This window comes from Ursus americanus, chromosome 12 (genome assembly GCF_024610735.1).
Source record: "Ursus americanus isolate L20-20 chromosome 12, mUrsAme1.1.p, whole genome shotgun sequence".
NCBI classification, from domain to species: domain Eukaryota; kingdom Metazoa; phylum Chordata; class Mammalia; order Carnivora; family Ursidae; genus Ursus; species Ursus americanus.
This window is the reverse complement of record NC_142138.1, coordinates 28,608,441-28,626,912: the sequence shown is the minus strand read 5'-3', so window position 1 is coordinate 28,626,912 and position 18,472 is coordinate 28,608,441. Positions and strand designations below refer to the sequence as shown.

At 34.3% G+C, this 18,472-nt stretch overlaps 1 protein-coding gene across 2 annotated transcripts in view; it reads right to left on the bottom strand.

Annotated features, from left to right (window-relative positions):
• TNNI3K (TNNI3 interacting kinase) overlaps nt 1-18,253 on the bottom strand; it is a 300,692-nt gene extending 282,439 nt beyond the window's left edge. The window contains exons 1-2 of one of the 2 annotated variants that reach the window (XM_087866002.1): nt 18,146-18,253; nt 2,347-2,397 (exon numbers count right to left, since the gene is read on the bottom strand). In XM_087866002.1, coding sequence (XP_087722128.1) covers nt 2,347-2,397; nt 18,146 — 52 coding nt within the window. In that variant the 5' untranslated portion in view covers nt 18,147-18,253. Of the gene's footprint in view, nt 1-2,346; nt 2,398-6,068; nt 6,169-18,145 lie in introns of those variants that run through there. The other variant, XM_045802016.2, reaches the window with a different exon arrangement.
• Between the last annotated feature and the right edge of the window lie 219 nt (nt 18,254-18,472).

The following is an 18,472-nucleotide window of genomic DNA, read 5'->3' as shown; positions in this document are numbered from 1 at the left end:
GAAATATGAAATTGTAAGAAGAAATTCTCAACATAGACCAGATTAAATTTTACCATGTGTTGATTATGTTAACCATAAGAATCATAGTAAAATCTAAGACACCAAGCTCTACAAACAGCAATTCATAAAATAACAATGATAAGATTGTGAATAATAAGACTGAATGCTTCTTGTGTGATAGATACTAGTCTGAGTGCTTTATATACATTTTGTCATTTATACCTCGTAAGTTGCAGGATTCTGCAAGGTATATATTATTCCTACATTATGGATGAGAAAATTTGCTAGTAGGTGGAGGAGTCTGGAATCAATTCTGGGTCTATATATTTCTGAAGTTCAAGCTAGATATTATTATTGTTAAGTCTCCCATAATTCTTCTTTCGTTCACCTTCCATTTACTCCATGCGGGACATTTCTCTTGGCCTATGCATATTTCTATTGATATAAATGAACTCAAGGTACGATGTAGAATAAATGGAAAACATAGAAAGAGAAGTTATATGATTTTTAACTATGTATTTCTTTTGTATAATATAATTACACCTAAAAGGTATAGATTTCGATCTTGAAATTCACCTCCAGAGGATATAGTTTTAATGTAACAGGTATGAATTTCACATTTATTATAGTTGAATATTCAAACAGTTTTGTCTTTTCAAAGTAAATGCTAAGGCAAATTTAGGATTCCCCACACCTTTTTCTCAGCAAAGGTAATCTAAACTCCAGAGGAAGGGCTTCCATACTGATCAGATATAGCTAGAGAAGTAGATAATCTGACTTCATGGACATCTCCATCCTCCCCTAGATAAACTCTCCTTATCTCTCCGTATCAGTATGTGCTGCCAGGAATTTTGCTGTCTGCCATTCTGTGGGGTCCTCTGGTTACTTGGTCTACGCATTCTGCATTTTCCTTGTTTGAAGGCCAGACATCTCAAGTCGCACCTGCTTTCTCTTAGCACTCAAGAGACCCACATCCCCTCAAGTCAGAAAGTCTTTGCTGTCCCCAGACATGCAGCCTTTAGGCTTACTGGCCCAGGCACCTGACTCCCTCAATGCTTGGTATTGAAGACCAAGTATTCAGTACAGTCCTGAATATCATACTAGGTAGTCTTCTTTAAGAGACTTGCAGTCTCCCAAGGTGTAACCTTGGGAAATAATGCACAAGCTCTCCCTTCTCTCAAATTTCCCTAAAACAGTCCACGGTTTCTATACCTTGAATCCAGAGGGTCAGGGATGGGAAGCAGGACTGCAGACCTTCTTAAGGACATCTAAATCTGTCTATTTTTCCTGATCTTCTTTCTTTTTCTCTCTCCACTATCTCAAATCTTACACCAGTATATGTGTGTGTGTGTGTGTGTGTGTGTGTGTGTGTGTGTGTGTGTGTGCGCTTATTGCCTGGACCAATTGAAGGAAAACCTAGTTCTTATTTTGCATTATTTTTCCAATTTCCTCTTTAGGATATAAATTTGAAGCATTAATTTTTAGGATTTTTCCTTTTGATTTTCAAAAATATTTTTATTCTTTCAGAAAGGCTGGCTCTTACAAATGAAAGCTTTGATTTTCAAAAGCTATAATTTGTGCTATCATTTGAAAATCCAATCAGCAACTCAACTGAATTTTGCTATACTCTGAAGCAATAAATTTTGTCCCCCTTCCTCCCCACAAAGGTAAAATAACAGCATAAAAATTCAGGAAATGGTAATCCCAATACCTAAAATATTAAATGTTATTGAACTATATAACAATTTCCTACTTTCAAAGGAACAATATCTACAAGCCACTTTTATGAATGTGAGTTTAGGTCATGGGTTAAGGGCAGTGGAGTAATCCTCCTGCATGCCTTCTGGAAGATGAAGAAAAGGCTGGAATAAGCAAATGACCCAGGATAACATCTCTTACTTTTCTTTCCTAAGGGATGTTGGAGGGAATCCACATGGAAGCAGGAAATATTTTCCTCACTACTGAATATATTTCTGTAAAAGTTACTTCTTTCTATGTTGAGTTGGCCAAATGCTCTAGATTGAATCCTACTCTTCTCAGTTCTGGACTTCCAAAAATTCAAAAAGCATGTTATCTCATATATTATCAAAAACACAACCTAATTACAAAAGTGGTAACCTTCTCAAACTTTAATGAGTATAGATGCCACCTGAGGAGCTATGTTAAAAAAAAATAGAAATAGGGTTATATCCCTAGAAATTCTTATTCAGTAGATCAGTAGTAGGGCCAAGGAAGCTAAATTTCAATATGACCGCTTAGTGATTCTAATCACTCAGGTAGATGCTACCTGAGACATACTTTGAGGAGAACCATTTTAAGGTTGCTTAAAGTGAAGTGCCTACTTACCTGAAACTTTTGTGTCTTTGAATTCAATGTAAGAGAAGAGAGAAGAAAACACTGCAGTAAAGAGAAAAAGAAGATTGTTCAGATTCTCAATGAGTTTTATCCTACAGTAATCACTAGGGCAACAGATGATTTGGTTGTGCATGTGAATCACAGAAATGGAAGTAACCAAGATGTCTTTTCATAGGTAAATGAATAAACAAACAAATTGTGTGTGTGTGTGTGTGTGTGTGTGTATATATATATATATATATATATATGGACATTTATTCAGGAATAAATGAAAAAGGAGTTGCCAAGCCAAGAAAATTCATAGAAGAATTTTAAATGAATATTGCTAAGTGAAAAAAGGCAGTTAGATAAGGCTATATACTATATAATTGCAGCTATATGACATTTTGGAAAAGGCAAAACTATCGAGACACTAAAAAGATCAGTGGTTGTTGGAGGAGCAGGGAAGGGGGAGGAACGATTAGGTGGAGAACAAGGATCCTTTAGGGTAGTGAAATTATTCTGTATGATACTGTAATGGTGAATACATGGCATTATGTATTTGGAAAAACCCATAGAACTATAAAACACAAATGATAACTATGGATTTTAGTTGATAATAATATATCTATATTGGTTCATCAAACGGTAACAAAAGTACCACAATAATTTAAGATGCCAATAATAGGGGAGACTGAGGGGGGTAGTAATAGAGTATATGAAAACTCTCTGTATTTTCTGCTCAATTTTTCTGTAAATGTAAAACTTTTAGCAGAAAAGTCTATTAATTTTTAAAAATTAAGGAAAAATATAAAATAAGTAAGACCCAAAATAGTAATTTTTCAACAAGACCATTTGAGCTTTTCAAGTAATATTTTTAACTTATAAGGAAAAGTCTTCTGTAAGGAATGTATAACTCACAGTAAGTATTTTTTTCTTTCACACTTTTTTTTTTTCATTCAAAATGTCAGGGTAGATTTAGTAAATACCTTAGTTCTTCAACTATTCCTTTTTTGATAAACCTTCATGTTCTATTGAGTTGCCTAAATCTAATGTTAATGTCTCCATCTTTTCAACTGATTTATCAGGCCACTTCAGCACATACATAGATATGCTCTAATACTCTTTCAATGAGCCTATTTACATTCTTTCTGAATTCCTTTATTTTGGGTTCATATTACTTATTTATCCCAATATACACTTGTGCATCTGCTATTTATATATCATACTAGTCTCTTAATAAATATTTAAAAGGATGCTTTCAAGATGAAAAATACAAAAATTGACCTTGACACTTCTACCTTTATGATTCCAACAGATAAGTTATAAAGAACATGTTTCCCATGAAAGCAAACTGATGCACTTGGAACAATTCTTATCAAATTTAGGAGTCTGAGTTCATTTACACATAAAACCTAAATTGTTGAGGTGCCTGAGTGGCTCAGTTGGTTAGGCATCTGCCTTCAGCTCAGGTCATGATCTCGGGGTCCTGGGACCCAGCCCCACATTGGGCTCCCTGCTGAGTGGGGAGCCTGCTTCTCCTTCTCCCTCTGCCTGCCGCTCCCCTTGCTTGTACTCTCTCTCTCTCTCTGTCAAATAAATAAAATCTTAAAAAAAAAAACCCTAAATTATTCTTTCACTGTATATGAGTTTTTATTAATATGTTCCAACATTTAGGGAAGTTTAGATTGTTGATGTATTACATGGGGTTGACAAGCAATTAAAAGAATCATTGCTTTAAACATAATAACCCAGAACTACTAATTGGTATACATTTAGGCTTTTTCCTTGTGTTTAATAAACATTAAATGCCTCCTATTAAAATAAAATTTTCTTAAAACAAAATTTGTGTATTGTCTAAGATGAAACCATTCAATTAAAATTTATTTGAACAATTTCCTTTTAAGCATAAATTTCTGCATTTAAAGAAGCATAATTTGTAAGATTTTTATTTGTTAAACAAATTTCCTTTCTTTTCCACTAGAATATGTAAAGTATGTTGGAGGAGCTATAAATTACCATTATGAATCTGAACATCACTGAGGTAATATTCGATTAATTCTCAAAAATGAATAGGACTTGAGAATATAGGACTTGAGAATAGTAGGGATAAAAAATCAATTTCACAATAATTTAAACAGGTGTTCTCAGTATCTCAAAATGTGAGGGTATATTAAAGAAAGAAAAAAAGTATATTGCTATTTTTGTTTCCAATATACTATGACTGCAAATGCAAACATCTTAGTTTTTCCTTTACCCTCCTTTGTTGCAGGGTAAACATGAAGTACAATTTATTAAAGAATGTAAATAAATAGTAATGAGTCACATCTCTGTCATTGGCTAAAACTTTCTTTTCCAAATTGATCGGGCTTCTTTCAATTGTCAGTTCAGCTCTTTCTCGGTGAATTGATTCATTTATTCATTCAATAAGCATGTACTATGCCAAGCACTCCAAAGAGCTCATGGGGGCCAGGGACAGACAAGTAAACAGGCAACTGCAATAAAACATTTGTCCTATGATAGAGATATACATGATTGCTAATGAGAAGGTATATATAATAAAGCCTAGATTCCACTTAGAAAAAAATATCGTTAAGCATTAAAAACATCAGAATAATCTAAACTTCATGACGCAGGCCATTTCTACTCTCCTTTCATCCTTCTTTCTCCCTTCCTGAGTCGACTGGTCTGATAAGAAAATAACACTATGTTATAATTATAGTTCAATTAATAAGTAATTATTATCTTTAGGCATAACACTTCCATGCCTGAGATCTGTCATTTAAAAGTCAAACAAATAATCTACGGCCATACCACTCTGAATGCACCTGATCTCTTCTAAAAATCAAACAAATAAACAACAACAAAAAAGTGGAGGTGGGAAACAAATATAGTTCTACTTACATTGAGTTAGTTTTCTTTTCACTTACAAATTATCCATTTGTGGCTATTCCTCAGAATGAACAGAAAACTAATTTGATGTAGGTTGGGCAAATTACTTAAAGGTTCAAAAAGTGGATCTATAAAACATGGGGTTGTTAGAAAGCCTGCGGAGTGAGTCCATATGACCAGTTCTTTGCTTAGTCCCTCTAAGCAGAAACAATCTTAAGTAGTCGGTCCAAGCATAGTTAATCGTTATTTCTTGTTACATCTCTTCCTGTATCTTCTTAGTGCAAGAATGGTGGTAATATTTATCACGCCATACACTTTCACGCTATCCTCCTGCAGTCCTACATCATATCAGTGCCAGAAATGGCATCAGTCTTTGGCATGTACTCATGATCCCCCTTCTGTTCACATAGCACAGCTCAGCATCCCACCAATCAGAACTGACACTGACTCAACTTAACATTTTCTATCCATTTTATACTAGAGTTGTGGAACTAGACTGGCTCTCTTCACAGCTGATATTTTATATACATATAATCTTGAATGTCCTGAATAGAAATTAAAAAGGAGTGCTATGGTTAAATTAGTGTGAAACCGCTGAGGGTACAAAAAAGTTAATTTTGGGGCACCTGGGTGGCTCAGTCAATTAAGTGTCTGCCTTCAGCTCAGGTCATGATCCTAGGATCCTGGGATCCAGCCCCGCATTGGGCTCCCTGCTCAGCAGGGAGTCTGCTTCTACCTCTCCCTCTGCCCCTAACCCCCACTTAAGCTCTCATTCTGTTATCTCTCTCAAATAAATAAATAAAATCTTAAAAAAATAAAATAAAAAGTCAGTTTTTACTCACAGTTCCATTAGGATCAATACATTTGGTTGGGTGAATCGACAGAAAGTCACAGTTTACAGGGCCAAATAGCTTTCTGATTTCTTGTTGTAGGGGCTATTGTCCCTGAAAACAATTATTAGGGGACTTGTTACAGCAAGTAATGTCTCAGTACATCCTAATGCCAGCATACTTTTGATAACACAAGTTTCCAATTTTATATAGTCAACATATGTCCTAATAGATTTGTGTCTTACTTTACTGGTATCCAAATCATATACCCTTCCCACTCAATATTCAAGTTTAATAATCAAAGTGTATATATTATATATATATTATATATATACTTAATAAATATATGTATAAAATTAATGTTTTCAATTAGAATTTGTGAACAAATTACATCATGTTTTCTCTACAATTTTACTCCCCTTCTTAAAATGGATTATCAAGAGTAGACTATAATTGTTGTGAATGTCAAGATAATTTGTTATTATGGAGAGTCATTTTTAGAAGTTACCACTGCATATAATTGCATTTAAAATAAATGTGTACTGTACTTTCCCAGTCTGGTAATATGGAGAGTGATTGCCTCTACTATTTTTGCCCATACCTCCCATGAAAAATCATATTATTATTAAGAATTCAATTTAGATGTCAGCACCTCTGAGGAACCTTTATAATTCCATAAACTATTTAGACCAACTTCTTGTTCTCACTGCATCTAGTTCTCTGATTTGCCACTTGACTCCATAATTATGGTTACTTAAGGTCTATACTAATGGGAAAAAATGAGAATTAGATTTAGCTCAGTTTAAAAGCCTTTAAAAATTGTCACAGTAGAGATGCATGTTTGGAATTACAGAGTGGTAGAAATTGTTAGAAGCACCTCCTTCCTGCCCAAGGAGTCTCCACTTTTCCCACAGTACAAACCATACCATTTAGGATCACCACCTTTTGAGAGCTAAAACAAATGATGCAGACACTTCTAACTTGGGTGTCTCTGATGCCTAGGTTTATTAAGTCATGGCAGAATATACTGGACTTAAATTCCAAATCTTGAGTCTAATTGTTTAAGTTGGCTTACTATGTGATACCATTTCCTAACTGCTGCCCAGAGTTGCTCAAGTTGAGGTCTGGATCTGATTAAAAATTACCATTAAAAATAGCAACCTAAAATTGTTCCCATATTTTACTATTCATATATGCAGCCAGAGGAGAAGTGATGGAGCCTGTGGGGAGTGGCTATAAGGCATCTGGAATTTGTGAGGGCCTTATGTATATTGGAATGAGAGATAAATGCATGCCATCAACTGAGGCTTTACAAATGAATTCTATCATCACCTTTCTGAAACTTTCATTTCCCATGATGCTGAAAACCATCCAGTTCATTTAGCTACATAATAGTTAATATGTTAACTAATCACGATAGTTATCTATAGATCGTCTAAAGACTACACTATCTCTCTTTGAACTATTCCATAATTCTCATTTCTTCTATTGAGTCTGGACATGAATTAATCTACAAAATCATCTAAAGATGATATACAAGGGTTGAAACCTTTAATGTTATTAAAGGCAGCTGTTATACCTGTGCCTTTCTGATGGCCATATATTTATATTTGGCAAGTATATACAATTACGTTCATGTGTATGTGTATAAATAGTATATATATATAAATATGCATACAATACATACATAGGTACACTATATATGTATATACATTATATCTATGGTACATATACACATATATATATAATCCAAAAGCAGCAAGAAAATGAAACAAACTGATAACACTCTTAAGTCCTACTCTAAGTTAAACCTGTAAGAATACAATACCTATTGTACTAAAGTATTAAAGTACTAAAACACTTATTACAGAAGACAGAATTAATGCCTTTGTCTTTCCTGTCAGGCTGCAAACAACTTAAAAACAAGAACTGTAGCTTATTCATTTTGGCATTTGCAACAGTCTAGCACAGTGCCTGAGAGCTATAAATTTAATTTTTTAAAGATTTTTTATTTACTTATTTGAGAGAGAGAGAGAGAGCTAGCCAGAGCACAAGCAAGGGGAAGGGTCAGAGGGAGAAGGAAAAGCACACTTCCTGCTGAGAGGGGTGCCCAACACTGGGCTCCATCCCAGGACCCTGGGATCATGACCTGAGCTGAAGGCATACGCTCAACCACTGAGCCACCCAGGCACCCTAAATTTAATTGTTTTGGATTGAATTGAATTGACCTTGACTGAACCAAACCGAATTGGAATGAACCAATTGAATTGAGTAGAATCAATCCTTTCATTAAGGGAAATACTGCTAACATCTGGAAAAGAGGTAAAGTGAATTTAGATGAAGCCATTGCCAATTTTGCAGACAAAACATGCAGCATTTTGAAATTCTATGCAAGGATAATTCAAATAAATTTTAATCTCTTTATTCTCATCTTACTTTTAAATATTTATCTATATGTTAAGAGGTTTTTTTAATTACTTGGAGTTACTAGCATTTGTCATTTATACAAGGTAGTTATTTGATGATCTCACACTAATCTACAAATCAGATGTTCAGGGAGTTTTTAAACACTTCAGTTACCAGGACCTATTCATGATCAACCAAATCAGAATCTGCCAGGGTTAGTCCCTTGAATTAGGGCAAAAACAAAACTCCAAGTGTTGGACACAGCTTGCCTATAAGTGTAGAGCAGGGTTCCTGCCTGCAAAGAATTTAAAACCAAATTTTATATTTGAAAGTATAACTTACTCTACAAAGTAGATTTTGATGGTGTCAAATGGATGGTGCAAAAAACACACACACTATACAACTTAAGAAGAGGAAAGGGTTACATTGGGCTGGCTATAGAAGTTTTTTGAGCATAGCATGACTTGAAATAGGTCCTGCTGCTTGAGGAGTTCTAAAAATCTTGGAAAAGAAATGACTATTTTAAGCTTGAACATATGATAAAATGAGAGCTTGGACACAATTTAAATCATATCACTTCAGAGGATTCAGAGAAATTATTAAGACAGTGTTCATTAAAATCTCTATTATTGCTCTACACAGTAAAACAAATTAAACAAAACTGATGAGATCAAAGTAATTTAAACTTCAACTTAGATTCTTTTTTTTTTTTTTGAGACAAACAATTGATGAGATTAAGTTAGGCAAAGTCATAAATACCAAATGACAAACAAATTACATGAAGTGGCAGCAACAGGAGGAAATAGGAGCAGAAAAGATAATAAATAGGAAATTCAAAAGGAAAAAAAAAACCAAACCAACATTGCTTGGAAGAACTAAAAAAATCATAATTATCAGAGGAGAGAAGCACTTGGGGAGTAGGATAAGCCAGTGTTCTATCAGTGAGAGGAAAAGGCAAATTATATATGAATTCATGGTATATTATGGCAAGAAACACATTGAAGAAAGTGAATGGTTTAAAGAGAAGCACCATTTTACAAAGAGGATCATAAAAGTTTTTAATGTAAGTTTATTGAAATTACATTTGAAATGTAGTGTTCAATGCAGGACACCTACCTCATTATCATAGAAGAAAGATCATAGAAAGAAAGCTCTTCCTGGATATGCAGGAAAGGATTATGAAATATATTTATCTTAGCTAAAGGGAGTAATTGAACATATTTTCGAAGTGTTCCTTTAATCTATTAAATTTTCCTAGATATCATAATTAAATGGGCAGCATATTATCATACATTTAGAAGGTGTTTAATTTGTTTTTGTTTTAATTTGAAAAAGGCTTTCTAGTAAAGTTTTATCAACCCATTCCAGACTCACATGGACCATTGGCCCCTAGTGTTTGTATATCTTGACTTTTGGCTTAATGCAGATCACAGGGAGTTGACAGTGGAGCTAGGAACCAAACTAAAACACTGTCCAATTTTTATACTTTGCCCTATGTTGAGCTTTATGCGTAACTAGAAAATTATGTTCTGTTTTTATTCACTGGAAAACTTTGAAGATTATTTCATTGCTTTAGCTAATGTCTGATTATGGGCTATAAAATATGCAATTTATGTAAGTATTTTGGTTGTTACTGATGTTATTTTTCTACCAAGAGCCATGAAAGAAAAGGTTTATGCAGTGTAGCTAACTACATAAATACATTCTTTTTGCTCTTTAAATCAGATTGATATAATAATATTGTATGTGGTGTCGTTTCTGTATCAATAAAAAAGCCACCTGCATACTGAATTTTTAGTTCAGCACAGATGATGATAAAGTCTTGTAAAGACAAAAGGTAGCTATTCACGTCTAAACAAAAACATTTCCCAGAAATATGTGTTTAAAGTTAACATAAAATATAGGATTAAACACTAAAGTTTTGAAATCTATTTTTTTCAAGTTCAGAGTAAATAAGTTTCTGTGAAATATTTGTATTATGTTAATATGTTTGTGAGCTTCCTCTTTTCCAGTTCTCTCATCTCAATTCTATACTGTTGTTCTCTGTTCACTACCTACGATTAGGCAAAGTTATCACACGGATCACCACCTTTCCTTAATTTACAGTATTTTACTAGGAAGTGATCTGTGGGAAGACATTGGATTTTTATTTTTAAACAATTTGTTTTGCTTTTCTATTCCTTACTGTCCAAAAGTCAACTTTGTCATTTGGTCACCAAATACTGAAACAGTTACCCTCACTCATCTCTCCCTCTCTCTCTCTCTCTCTCACACACACACACACTACTATACTCTTTTCTCTATTCTCTGAAAGAGATAATTGACCTTTTTAATTTATAAAAGGTACATGAACATTTTTATAAAGGACTATAAATTAACTTAAACTTTGGCTATTTCCCTAAGCAACTCTTTCTTACACACACTACATTCCAGACAAGGCTTCTTTCAAAGCTTCCATTGTACCAGCTACTCTCTCCTATCAATCTTCACAAATGCTAGTTCCACTGTTCACTCTTTCTCCTTCTATCCAGCTCAAAAACAATCAAAAAAAGCCCATAAACATATGTCAATTTTTATTATTCCTTCAGGTCTTAGTATAAATTTCACTTCCCTTGAGGCCCATCCTGATCATGTACCTTTTGTTAGTCCCTTACGCTGAAGGCTCTTCAGGACACCCTGCAGTTTGTTTATTGTAGCTCTAGTCACAAGTTACAACAATTACTTTTTTTTTTTCCTGTCTTATCATTTGCTAGACTGGAAAACCCTGAGAGCAATGAAAAGTACCCCTACTATCTAGAAAAGGCCCTGACACATAATTAACATTCAATATATATTTGGTAATTTGAAGTCAGAGAGAGCATAACAGTGGTCTATATTATTTATCTGTTTCAAACAATAACCTTATTCCTGAGGAAATTCTGTATGCTCACTTCCTATTTCAAAGCACATACACTGAACAAACCTTTTGTTTGCCTACGCATATTCTGACTTCTCTGTAACAGACTTAAAGTGGTTTAACAGTATAGCAGGCATTATGCTAGGTGATGGGTTGTCTACCCTGTTATATGGCTTCTTTAATGTGGACTAAAAGGGATAAGGGTCCGGATATTTACCTTATCCTGATTTTTTTTTCTTTTTTTTCTTCCTGAATTTAGCATTTCCATGTTCATTACATTCCATGACCATAATATTCTATTATAAAAATATACCATCTACTGGTACCATCCCCTTTGCTAACATACCATGCCCTCTACTGATAAAAATACACCATTGCTAGCAAAAATGTTTAATAATATGTCAATATAATAAAGAATTATAATTTATGCTTCATATAAATGATAATAGAGGATTGATATTTAAATGCTAAATAAAACATTAAAAATATTGATGAAATAAAACAATAAAAGAGCAAACACAGTCATTTTAGGGAAAAGCTTGAACCCAGAAATATAACTGGAATGTGGAATAAATTTTTGTCCTAAGGAATTTGGAAAAACACACATTTGCTCTTAGATTCCAAAGCTTCAGAGGGTGGTATCCCAAGACCCCTACAGATTGGGGATCTTGGACATATTAACTGGAACTTCCCAAAAAACTTCCTTATCCTTCAGATTAAGGATCAACTAGAAGTAAATCTGTCATCCTTTACTCCAGAACAAGGAATTGTAAAGCAGGTTCCTTTGCTATTAAGCAAACCAGGAGAAATTAAAAAGAAAGTAAAACAAGGTCTCTGAGAAATTATGGGCATAAATATAGTCATTATGGATTTGCCCTCTGCATATGCAAAGCCTGGTAGGCTACAGAACCTCAACTAAACTTAGCATAAAACTGTTCTCCACTGGTAATGCCTCTCCAGTCTCCTGACGGAAACAAACGCAAAGCCGCTTGAGGAAGGTCCATTCATTTTAGCCATGGAGAACTGCAGATACTTTACCAATTACAATGACCAGCAAACAATCAAAGTTAACCAGACATACAAGAAAGCATGGCAACATGAGCTGAAAAACAAGCATCAGAAGCAGATCCCCACTGATTTCTGGTAGTAAAATTATCAAATACAGTTTATAAAAACAACTGTGCTTGCTTACTATATTTAAAGGGAAAAAGAGCAAGAATGAGAGAGAGATAACAATGAAAAGTGTATCTCTAGAGAACAGGAAGCTCAAAAAGAGAAAAGAAGATTTCAATGAAAAGAATACTCTGAATTGAAAAATAAGAAAAAAAAATCAGAAAGTTATCATTTCATCTTTCCCAAAATATTTTTCAGAAACAATGATTAAATTATGTTTTCATTTCTAATTACATCTGAAACTTCAACCTGAAAAGAAAAACAAAATATATGCACCCTTGAAAAACACTGATCAACTTAATAATAAATGGCTAACAATTATTAAGTGTTATATATTTGAAGTTTTAGAGACCTAGTAATTAGTTTTAAAAAATTCACAAAGTTTAGCTCTCTTCTTTACCAATGCTAGCTATTATTGTTTAAACCTCCTTATTTCAGATTTCTGGTATTTCAGAGACTATTGGGAAGTAACTATATTTATTTTGTCTTAGTAATTTTCAAATACACATGGACTCAAAGCTCAACCCAAAATATGGTTAGCATTGGACACCTGTTATTTCTTGATTCCTTTCTGAAACAAACATTAGGAGTCCCTACTATGATGGTGGTGTATTTTGTGTACTTCTTAGAATAAATAATGTACAGGAATCATTCAAATGCATATTCAGTGGGAAGCCATCTGGCTCCATGCGAATTTATGAATATTTTAGCTTGCTCAGCTAGTCAAAAGTAAAATCTGGCACTTGGGATTATCATGTAGATTTGTGACATATATTATAAAAAATTTGCTTCTATAAATAAATGATTGACACATTTACTAAAGCATCGTTTTTTCTTTCATCATGGATTGAGTCTACTTAAACTACGTATGATATTGCATGCTTGGAAGTTTGGAAGTCATCATAATTTAACTTGAATTAGAACATGAAATGTTTTATTAAAATAGTTGCATATAAAAAGAGAATCTTGGCGCTGGGTTAGACTTCATAGTTTATTATAGTGAACACTATGATGTGGCACCCCAATTTTTTCCCAATAAAGGGCTTATTACCCCAGCTACTGAGAATGCTGTCAGTACAGAGCTTTCAGCTGTCACCACCATTCATAGATTGCCTCAGCCATGAGAGCTATCTTGCCCAAGATATTCCTTTCGAAAATGCCCATATCCAATGATGACTGATGTGCAGTATAAACTGTGGCTACTCAGGGCCAACTTAGGATAGTACTAAAGTGTCATTCTAGCATCAGAACCCCTCTTGGGATGAGCCTGTCAAGACTGTCATTGGGCCTGTATCACAGCTTGACTTCTCCCTTCTGCTCAATCCTGCTCTGTCCTCCTTGTACAATTATTAGTCCCAAACTCACTTGTTAAGATATATGCTGCACTCTAAATTCCATCTCAGATCCTGCTTTTCAGGAAACTCAACCAGCTATTATTATCTAATCCTACCTTTTACCTAAAACAAAAACTTCTTGGAAACACTCTTGGTAAATTGTCTTCCAGTCACTTTGCTTAAACACTTCTGATATGAGGCATCTTATTTTCTCAGAAAGCAACCCACTGTATTATTGGATAAAGTTGTTTCTAACATTGTACATACATTTTCTTCTTTGTTACATCGGGAACAATATAAAATCAACTTCATCATTCTACTGATTATATCATTAATAGATTAAATGAGATTCTGATGTATGCCCACAACGTATAGAATTGTATTTTTACATTTTTTGAGACTTAAACTTCGATAATTAGAAATACAGATTTAGAGTTGATAGTACATAGATGATAGGAGAATGGATGACATCCCAAAGGAGTGAATGTGTATAGGGAAACCTAAACACAAAGACTTGTGACCTTTCAGTGATACGAGGTAAGAATGATGATGAGGAATGAGTTAAGGAGATTTGAAAAGTGACAAATAAATTAGGAAAAAAAACAGTAGTGTGGGGTTCCTTGAAGCCAAAGAAGAATGCATTTCAAAGAAGGAATGATCAATTGAGACAAATGTTGCTAAAGGGGAATGAGGATGAGAACTAGGAGGAATACTGGATTTATCAAAATGAAGAGCACTGGGAATCCTCAGAAGAAGTTCAGTGAAGTGGGAGTAGGGGGATAAAGACTGTTTGAACTGGGCTTAAGAATGAATGATTGGAAACTGGAAGTGCAGACAATTTATTCTAAAATTATTATTGTATAGGGGAGCAAAGAAATGAAAGTTAAAGGAAGTGGAGTTGAGAAAGAAAATTTTTTAAAAGATTGTATTTATTTATTTATCAAAGAAGGGAAGAATGAAGGGGGGGTAAACAGAAGGGGGAATGAACCATGAGAGACTGTGGACTCTGGGAAAAAAACTGAGGGCTTCAGAGGGGAGGGGGTGGGGGATTGGGACAGGCCGGTGATGGGTATTAAGGAGGGCACATATTGCATGGTGCACTGGGTGTTATATGCAAATAATGAATCATGAAACATTGCATCAAAAACTGGGGGTATACTGTATGGTGACTAATATAACAAAATAAAAATTATTAAAAAAATGGGATTGTGGTGATGGTTGCACAACTCTATAAATTTACTGAAAATCATTGAATTGTACACTTAAAATGGGTGAATTTTATGGTATGTAAATTATACCTCAATAAAGCTGTTAAAGAAATGAGAAAAAAAAAAAAGAGAGAGCACAAGCAGGGGGAGTGACAGGAGAGGGAGAAGCAGGCTTCCCGCTGAGCAAGGAGCCCAATGTGGGACTTGATCCCAGCACCCTGGGATCATGACCTGAGCTGATGGCAGATGCTTAACCGACTGAGCAACCCAGGCATTCCGAGAGAGAAATTTGTAATTGAAAAATTAACAGTATATTTGTGCACTGATGAAAATGATTCATTAGAGAAGGAAACCTGTTGAAATCAGAGAGAGAAGAGAAAATTACTGGAGTGGTTTCCTGTTCACAAGAATATAAAATTACAAAGAAATCATCACATTTCAATGTGGTTTGCTAAATGATGGTTTTTTAAAAACAAAATATATGCTCATGTGAGGGTAGGCAACCTTAGGAATAATATCGTGTATTCCCAGAACCCATTTCAAAAGTTGTAGCTTCCGGAGGCAGAAGAATACTGCATGAAGGACAGAGACAAGATTATAGAGCCTTATGGAGGAGCCTGCTAGCATCAGGAGTAGGCAATAAAATTGCTTCAAGTTCAGTTGATAAGAGTAAGCCATCTTAGTTTCTGTAGACAAAACCTCTCTTCATAGATTCTATTCAAAGTGTTCTTTAAGTTCAGCCTCCTCCCCTCCTCTACTACCCACTAGAAAAGGGTTGTAGTGATATGTGGCCAGTCACTAATAATAGGAATGCTTTTTGGTTGTACTAGTTTCCTTTATGCCCAAATTTCAAAGTTAAAGAAAGCATCTGTACAACAGGGAGAAACGTATATTTATATCTGTAAAGTTCTAATGAAAGTGGATCTTGGTTATGAAAAGCCCTCAGGTTCTCTGCTATTTCTTGATGTGTCTGGATATGTAAACATCCACCAAGGGTTTGAAATATGGTCTGGAGAGAGGAGAACTGAGCAACCTCTTAGAATGAGAAGGATTTAAGTTCCCAGAGATATTTTAGCGCACTTGTGTATATACATAGTGAGCGACATGGGGGGAGAGAAGGTTGTCAGACATAATTTTAGATTCAATAAAATAACCGGTGAAGAAATTCTTAGTAATGAGGATGCTAAAGGACTTCTAAGAACAAGAATAATTATTATTTAATTTGCTGTTTTCATTGGTCTAATATATATATCCTTCTTCCTCTCACTACCTTCACTGCAATTATTCAGAGAAATTTGTGTGAGAAAGAATTTTTTTCCCCCTGGAGCAGGGTGAAGTAGTAGGTATGGGAAAAGACAAAAAGTCTGAAACTTACAATGACTCACATAGTGAAAAACAGGCAGATAATTCATCAAATTGTGAGAAAATCACATGGAAGCCCAAACAGAACTAAATCACCAGAAGTGGAAGCTTAAAGCCAAAAGTGATTGTGAAAATATATGCTCTCTAGGAATTCACAGGTATTTGGGACAATTTTAGACTTCTCTGGGGCTTAGAATGGAGATTGTGTTAATTTTGCCTGTATCTAAAGGGGGAAAAATTCCAGCTGATATCTGATTACATATAGTAAATACAGAAAAAGTAAAAAAATAAAAAATATAAAAAAAATAAAAGTATGTGGTGGGTGAAGAGCTTGCAGGCCAACACCAAGAAAATTCCACAGAAGAAGAAGTGCACAATGTAAACAGTAGTATGATTTACTATCCTAAATAGCAATCTTTAGGAAAGCAAAGTAGGATATAAATACAGATCAAATCAGTGAAGCAAGGCTGACATGGCCATAATATTCCTTTACCTCTCAATGCCCGGTATAACTCTTTTAAAATGCCAATCTTTTAAAATGTCTTTCTTCTGCAGTCTCTCTGCAGCTTCACCTTCATGCACAATTATACAAATCAGATGACAGTTTCTGATTACTGCACGTAAAAAGGTGTTGTACTACATTAGCCTCGGTAACAGTAGATGGTAGTTTGCATAAGGGCTCGGAGAAGTGAATGCATTTTGGTTATGTTTTCAATGTGTAGAGTTCACTTAATGAAGAACTAGATGAAAAGGATGAAGGAAAGTATGCGAGGAGTCATGGATGACTTCCAGGTTTTTGCCTTGAGCAATTTGGTGAATGACTAGAACATTTATCTAGATAGAAAAGACCATCAGGACCGATAGAGGAAGACAAGAACTCTTTAAACAGAGATGCTTGGTGGACTGTTTTCAATGAGGGAGAAGAGACACAGCAGGCAGGTATGTATACAAATCCAGAACTCAGTATTGAATATATTATGGCCAGTAGAGACAACTTCAAAACTGCTGCAAATGAAACACACAAAATAGAGTGTATCTTGACGAAATATGTGGCTAAAATAAGTTTATTTTGTTAATGCTTATTTCTTTATTTTTATGTTTGTGAAATTACAGCATGTTTGTAGTCTACAGATATGGAGAGAAATAGATTGTAGACACAGGAAACAGATAATGTTGTAAATTGCTCCTTCCATACTGAACTCATGGTAAATGTTTCTATTGTATTTAAACATCAGTAACAAGTAAAAAAGAATTTCTTTAAAACTCTATACTTGCTTCCCCCTTCTCATAGTATAGCTTCCATAGACAGCTTTTGATTTGACTGGATAATAGTTAATTAGAAACTCTATTAACTTTAACCAATTATAATGAGTGATGATCTTTCTTATTAAATTTCATTAAAAATTGATCCCAGTGATATATAAGCAGTGAATTTTATAAGTTAATTTATGACCATGTCAATGTGCCTGTACATTTAAAATCTGCACTTGGACCACTTGTTATATCATAATTATTTCTTTGTGTAGTAAAAGTTTTCCAGTTCCAGAATTTATTAAAAGCATTTGAAACTTCTCTGAAGAATAGGATATTGGTGGATATAATTTACTTTCTCAAACCCCAAGGCTAAAAATAATAGGAAAGAAACCAATCATGTAAAACTTCATTGAGTAGTACAACATTTCTCAACCTGCAAATGAAATGAACACTTACTTGATTTCCAGAGTTGTGTTTTAAAAGATTTTTGCCTCAAGATGTAAATGCTTTAATTCTTTTCTAGGCAATATGATACTCTCCTACAATGAATGGTAAATGAAAACTAACTTGAACCATCTGAATGTTCTGCAGAGAGAAAAGAGTGAATATTAGTGGAAAAAAAAGATATTTAAAAAATCATTCATATTACCACAAAGCGTTGGTTGGAGCAAAGATTTTAAGAGCCTTAAAGAAGGTTGGAGATTCAACAAGCAGATCAGTAACACACCATAAAACAGTGCCCAAATATAGACATTAGAGTTTAGATTGTTTTAGCAATGCATT